The sequence below is a fragment of the Centruroides sculpturatus genome, unplaced genomic scaffold (assembly GCF_000671375.1).
Source record: "Centruroides sculpturatus isolate CEXI.00-Female unplaced genomic scaffold, Cexi_2.0 scaffold2133, whole genome shotgun sequence".
Classification (NCBI taxonomy): Eukaryota; Metazoa; Arthropoda; class Arachnida; order Scorpiones; family Buthidae; genus Centruroides; species Centruroides sculpturatus.
This window is the reverse complement of record NW_019386359.1, coordinates 9988-17271: the sequence shown is the minus strand read 5'-3', so window position 1 is coordinate 17271 and position 7284 is coordinate 9988. Positions and strand designations below refer to the sequence as shown.

General features: G+C 24.8%; 2 protein-coding genes across 2 annotated transcripts in view; both read left to right on the top strand.

Annotated features, from left to right (window-relative positions):
• The window catches only part of LOC111614672 (DNA-directed RNA polymerase III subunit RPC1-like), a 28235-nt gene extending 27080 nt beyond the window's left edge, over positions 1-1155 (top strand). Inside the window, exon 14 of the mRNA XM_023356035.1 lies at positions 857-1155. Within this exon, the coding sequence (XP_023211803.1) occupies positions 857-970 (114 nt within the window). The 3' untranslated portion in view covers positions 971-1155. The remainder of the gene's footprint in view (positions 1-856) is intronic.
• A 31-nt stretch (positions 1156-1186) lies between these two features.
• Positions 1187-6527, top strand: LOC111614676 (DNA-directed RNA polymerase III subunit RPC1-like). Its single transcript, XM_023356040.1, has 3 exons — positions 1187-1943; positions 2732-2777; positions 6405-6527. The coding sequence occupies exons 1-3, from the start codon at positions 1864-1866 to the stop codon at positions 6510-6512; spliced, it is 234 nt and encodes a 77-aa protein (XP_023211808.1). The 5' UTR covers positions 1187-1863; the 3' UTR covers positions 6513-6527.
• Positions 6528-7284: the final 757 nt, after the last annotated feature.

The following is a 7284-nucleotide window of genomic DNA, read 5'->3' as shown; positions in this document are numbered from 1 at the left end:
TTGCGGGATCAAGCCCCGTCCCGGGCCAGTTCTTTTATTCCAGAAGGTTCTAAAATTTATTTAATTTATTTATTTAATTTTAATTATTAATTTACTTAAGAGATGGCACCTAACGCCTACCTCTAATGTCAAATTACTTTATTCCAATCATTTAATTATAGCCCGATATTTAGGCGATCGTTTGGTAATTTACCAAACCAATTTATTTGGAACATAATTTATATAAAAGTATTTATTATGACAGTTAAATCCACTATTATTTTACTGGTTTATGCAAAGTCTGCATTAATGTGAAGTAGATTTGCAGTTCCGTGGTAAAGGGAGGATATACATTTCGATGTTAATGAGCTCTATTAAAAAAATTTGTTAATACAAATTGTTAATTTTTAAGTCCCTTTGACATTTTTTAATGTGGTTTGACTGTAATTTGTTTAATCTGATTTAATTATTTCAATAATAATTTACTACATAATAATAAATAGTGAAATGAGTTAGCCATTCCATTTATTTATATTAACCATTCCAATTAGAATTGTTGTGTCCATTAAATCATTTGGAGTCTGTAATAGAAATTTTTAAATAACTTTTAACTCACTCAAGGAATATTAAATAGAACTAAAAAGGAAGAGCAAGAGCAAGGTTTACAAAAATATGTCTATTAACTTTATTTTGATAAATTATAAATTACAGATTTTAAAAATTATTTAATCCATTTTTACAAAATATACGACATTTATGTAATAAATGACAAATTATAAATGTTCTTTCTTTCAGATAACTAGGAGAATATTAAAAAATATTTAATGCTTTTTTTTTAAATTTGAATTAAATTTATCTTAAAATTTTATTTTTACAGGTAACAAAAGCCAATATCCAATTAATGAAAAAGCTAATATTGAATGGTTGTGATATTCATCCTGGTGCAAATTTTATAGAACAACGTGGTACAAACATGAAAAGGTTAAGTTAATGTATTCTTATTTATTTGCTTTGTCATTTTAGATTTACAAGAGTCTATATGGGAAATCATGAACTGTTCTTATTGAAATATTATGAGAAATCAATGAACAAGATAACATCAATTAATAGATTTTAGTATATTTATTATTTGATCTTGTAATTCATAAATAACATCTCCAGTTTATTGATTTTCTCTTTTTCTCAGNGGTAATTTACCAAACCAATTTATTTGGAACATAATTTATATAAAAGTATTTATTATGACAGTTAAATCCACTATTATTTTACTGGTTTATGCAAAGTCTGCATTAATGTGAAGTAGATTTGCAGTTCCGTGGTAAAGGGAGGATATACATTTCGATGTTAATGAGCTCTATTAAAAAAATTTGTTAATACAAATTGTTAATTTTTAAGTCCCTTTGACATTTTTTAATGTGGTTTGACTGTAATTTGTTTAATCTGATTTAATTATTTCAATAATAATTTACTACATAATAATAAATAGTGAAATGAGTTAGCCATTCCATTTATTTATATTAACCATTCCAATTAGAATTGTTGTGTCCATTAAATCATTTGGAGTCTGTAATAGAAATTTTTAAATAACTTTTAACTCACTCAAGGAATATTAAATAGAACTAAAAAGGAAGAGCAAGAGCAAGGTTTACAAAAATATGTCTATTAACTTTATTTTGATAAATTATAAATTACAGATTTTAAAAATTATTTAATCCATTTTTACAAAATATACGACATTTATGTAATAAATGACAAATTATAAATGTTCTTTCTTTCAGATAACTAGGAGAATATTAAAAAATATTTAATGCTTTTTTTTTAAATTTGAATTAAATTTATCTTAAAATTTTATTTTTACAGGTAACAAAAGCCAATATCCAATTAATGAAAAAGCTAATATTGAATGGTTGTGATATTCATCCTGGTGCAAATTTTATAGAACAACGTGGTACAAACATGAAAAGGTTAAGTTAATGTATTCTTATTTATTTGCTTTGTCATTTTAGATTTACAAGAGTCTATATGGGAAATCATGAACTGTTCTTATTGAAATATTATGAGAAATCAATGAACAAGATAACATCAATTAATAGATTTTAGTATATTTATTATTTGATCTTGTAATTCATAAATAACATCTCCAGTTTATTGATTTTCTCTTTTTCTCAGACAAATTTTTATTTATTTATTTTATTTTATAATTAAATTCAATACAAGATGGTGACTTAATTGTTTATGTTTTGTCCAAATTACACAATATATATATTTAATTAACCAAAATGTAGTCCAACAATAAATCTGGATTGATTATTTGATTAGCAAAATGATTGATTCAGGCTTGGTTTTTTATATGAAGAAAGCCTAATGGGAAATCTACCACTGAATATATTGTGTACATCATGATATCTGATCACATTGATGGCAATACACAATAAAAAAGAATAACAGGGAAAAAGAAATTGGATCAATTGATAACGTGTTGTGTACTTGCAAGAATTACAGATTAAAATTGCCAAATTGGTTTTTTCCAGCTATTTCTAAATTAGTAAATAAATTTGAAATTAATTTTTAATTATTTATATTTATATAAAGTGATAATAACAACTATTTTTAGATCAAATAATGATATTAATTTAATAAAATGCATAATTATAGTCTGAAAAAATTGACAGAAATATTGATTATAAATTGATATTCAGAAGAAAGTTTTTAAATTTATATATTTAATTTTGTTTTATTATTTTATCTTTAGGTATTTAAGATATGGCAATAGGCAAAAAATAGCACAAGAATTAAAGGTAAGTTATTTTTACTTTGGAATTGTAAACTATTTTAGATTTAGCATATATTTTTTTTATCTGTGTTTATGTTTGACTTTCATCAAGCTTATTTTAATTGTAAGCAGTATTGATGAACTAGATTCAGATAATATATCTGAAGTTTTATACTTTTATTTAATTGAATTGCAATTTGAAAAAATTATGGACATAAAATTTCCTTAATCTCAAGAATGGAGTTAGAGAGGTGGACATTGAGACCAAATATGGAAAGCTTAGGGACATGAGGCCTTGATTGTTAATCAAGGCCTCATGTCTATATATGGCCTATATATATAATCAAGGCCTATATATGAACTTCTGATGCAAATTGGAAGTCATGTTATTTCAATTCAAAACTTTTCCCCTGAAAGGAGTTAGGTAGATGACTGGCATGACTCTGTCGCTAACAGGAAAAGTATGATGTACAACATCAAGACACTGCTAATTTGAGGTGGAGTACATATACTTTAAATTAAATAAAATAAAAAAACTATGTTTAAAAGTTGCAGTCCAGCATTGTGACGATGTCACAATAAATAATTGCTAGTTATAAAATACATTTCTGTGTGACTAGATGATTTTGCTTGTGTGTGTAGAATAACATTACTATAGTGATGTGAGTTGAATTATGTTTTTGCTTCTTGTTCTTATCAGTAGTAATAAAAGTTGTAAGTAAAATTTTTAATTTTAAAATTTGCTTAACTTCTGTAAAAATTATTATTAAAATAATCATATTGGATTACAGTAAGATTTTTAACACTTACAACCTATAACATTAAACAAAATAGAGCTAAACTGGGCCATTATAACATTATATGTGCAAGGCTGGGATAAAACACAAATGTAAATTGAACAATATTGAATTTATATACATAATAAAATTATTGAATAAATGTTATATATTAATTTCTATGTCTTCATAAATTATACTTAAAATGAAGAGCCAGGCTGGAGTTATCTAAGATCTTTTGCTTTTTGCTGATGTAGACATCAAAACTCATTTGTTATTTTTTTTGTTTGCAAATGAACTTTCAGCAGGAATATATTTCCATAATTTCAAGCCTAACTTTAGAGCTTTATTCATAATCTAAGTTGTTTTTTATTTGTTTTTTANATTACTATCCATTTTAACAGAATCTGTAAAATAAAACATTATTACAATGTTGTATTGCAGTTTTATATGGATTTTTCTCAATTATATAACAATGTAAATAAGTGACATTAACATGTGAACAAAGTTCGGTTAACATGTCAACTTTTATGACTTACCACAAAATATTGAGATTTTGAAAATTAATGCAATATTTTTATTATTAAAATATGAAGTATAAAGTATTATTGAAATCCAATAATACTTTAATGAAAAAGTTTAATCCTTTCTTGAGTCAACATCAATTGAAAAATAACATTTTGTATAGAATACAAAATGTACAAAAATTTAACATTTGAAACGTATTTTTAAATTAAATTTTTTATATTCTGTTTCAGTTTTTATTTTTAAGTTGATATTTATTCAAAAAAAGAATTGATTACAATCTTATTCAAATTTATTTTGTTCCTGTAAAGCATAAAGTGATACAACTTGGATTGTAAATATTTTAACATTACTAAGATCTTATAGTAACATTCATTTTTACATAAACAAGACAGTTGTAAACAATATATTAGGACTAGTAACCAAATATATAAAACATTTATTCAACTTTATTATAAAGTGATACAACTTGGATTGTAAATATTTTAACATTACTAAGATCTTATAGTTACATTAATTTTTACATAAACAAAACAGTTGTAAACAATATATTAGGGCTTATCATACACAAGTAATCAAATATTTAAACCAGTTATTAACCTGTTGAGTGGGGAGTGCAATGGGTAAGTTGATAGGGTGTCTTGGAGTGCTGGAAGTCCAGCAAGGCTTATTTAACAAGTAATTCAATTTAATGAGCTAAAGCAAGGAGTACATAGAAGCTACAGCACTAAACCTATATACAAATACTCTATTCATCTTCATTTGATAGTACATTTAAGATCATCTCGATATTAACTATCTAAGCATTTGTACTTTAAAATGACTGAGTACTTTAAAATGACTATGCCAAAACAAGAGAGAGAGAGAGTTTACAAGCGAGAGTATAATACCTCAAGACTTGATGGTTTTGGATCCTGTTCATTCGCTATTGGTAAGACAATTGTGGATCTAGTCGAGATAATTTCTGGATGGCCAATATTCAGATGGGGAGACAAGCGGGACGAAAAGTCACAAGTCAAAGCTATTCCAGAGCATTTCTCCTGAAGATTGGTACGCTTGTGTTATAAGAGTATTTAGTGTAAGAATTGATCAGGTGACCATTTTTTTGTTGCGATGACATATCAAAGGTGTCATAACTGGTTGATGAAAACTAAATAATAGTCGATTCGAAGATTCCGTATTTCCTTTGATTGTTTTAAATTTCCTCCTTAGATAAAAGTTAAGTGTCAACTTTCTCACATATTTGCAATTTCGCAGGTCATTGTGAGGGGGAGGACTTGTTGACAGTTAAGCCCTGTGGGAAATGGACAGAGAAAAAAAAAGGAAAGTTTCTAGTTGTATCTTTTCATTAAAATTTTATAGAAAAACAACCCCTGGATCCTCACAGTTACAATAAAATTCTATCATTGAGAATTACTGTTATTAATTTAAATATTAACTAAAATTTATTTTAGAACTTGGATTCTCTCTTCAGTTAGTAATATTGTTACATATAAAACCAATCTATTTTAGAAAAAAATACATACATACATTAAAATAAAACTAATTCATTTAAATTATATTGGGTGCATTTTGATGTCTTTTTGCTGTTTCCACTATTTTCTTCTTTAACAGTCATGTAATTAAGTTAAACTTGATTATCATTCCTTTTATAATTATAACATCATGATATTAGAATTATAATGGCTGGAAATGTTATAGTAATTCAAATTTTGCTATAATTAATGATTTTTTAGTGTTTTTATATCTGTAACTCCAGTTTCCAGTTTTTACTGTATTTAAATTTTCATGTTGTTCATTTTCAGATTTAAATTAAATAATGTAAATCTAGAAATAAACACATCTAGGTTTAATGCACATCTAGAATTAAGTACATTTTAATTTATAGTTAAAAAAAATACTTTTAGAACATTGCTAAAATGATAAAGAAGATAAGCAAACAAGGAAATTGCAAAATTAATGTAATGAATCCATTGGTAGTATCAAAGTTGCATGGAAAAAGTCACTGTCTATTCATATAACAATTATATAAATGAGAAAATTAAGATTATTATTGACATGAAAAGTTTTGATAAGTTTTATTATTGACATAAAAGTTTCCAATTTTCTTATTTGATTTAAGCAAATAATTGATAAATATTACATCTTTTTGTACATGGTATGATATAAGGAATTTTACAAAATAATTTTGATAATTTTATATTCACTCACAAATTTTGTATTTTAGTAAAAATGCTTTAGCCTTGATATAGTGATATAGTTTAAATGTAAATATTAACTACATTTTAACTTAATTTAATTTAATAAAATGTTTAAATTGCAATATACATTAATAAATTTTTTTTATTTAGTATGGTGATATAGTTGAACGTCATTTGATGGATGGAGATGTTGTGTTATTCAATCGTCAACCTTCTCTTCATAAACTGAGTATCATGGCACATATAGTGAGTATATAAATTTGTGTTTTGAAATATAGTCAAATTTCTGCATAAACTTCTCTGTAGAAAAATTCTTTTTTTACTGAATTTTTTTAAATGAATTTTTAATAAAAACAATTCAGTAAAAAAAAGAACTTAATGATTTCCATTTTAAATTAAATAAATAAAACTTTTATCAGTGCTGTCTTTTTAAAAAATTTGCTCAAAAATTTTATTGAAATAATAATATCAGTAAAAAATTAATAGGAATATTATTTTGATATAAAACAGAACTGCTATTAATTATCATAACAAGTAATGCATATACCAGGTCTGGTCATCTTATAGAGAGGTGTGATTGGCTTTCATGAGTTAAATGCAGTAATGATCTACTTCACATCTCTGTTCTATAAAAGCTTAATAATCCACTAGAATAAAATTATTTTGCAAAATAGTTGTATTTATTTATTGGACGATAATTAATGTTTCAGATTATTATTTTTTTTTTTTTGTAAATATACTAAAACATAAATTAACAACACTATTTATTTTATACCATAACAAAAAAAATTATTTCTTTTTATTGCATAGATCATAAATTTTTCAGTTAACTGAATTCTGTAGGGCACAAAATAATTACTAAAATAGCATAATCTAGGAATGAACATTGACACAGTGAGCGCTTTGTGTTCACCATACTATTTTGTGAAATATTACCAATCCATTACAAATAGTTAAAAGATATCTCCATGAAAAATATGGACTTAATATTCCTGTTAAACACAAACCATATGTTTCATGTTTTAGAGAA

Bases quoted from the DNA above. Each gene is read 5' to 3' on its own strand.
- LOC111614676 (XM_023356040.1), top strand. From the start codon at position 1,864: ATGAAAAAGCTAATATTGAATGGTTGTGATATTCATCCTGGTGCAAAT. The intron at 1,944-2,731 runs GTTAAGTTAATG...TTTTATCTTTAG, and splicing joins CGTGGTACAAACATGAAAAG to GTATTTAAGATATGGCAATA. The intron at 2,778-6,404 runs GTAAGTTATTTT...TTTTTTATTTAG, and splicing joins AAATAGCACAAGAATTAAAG to TATGGTGATATAGTTGAACG.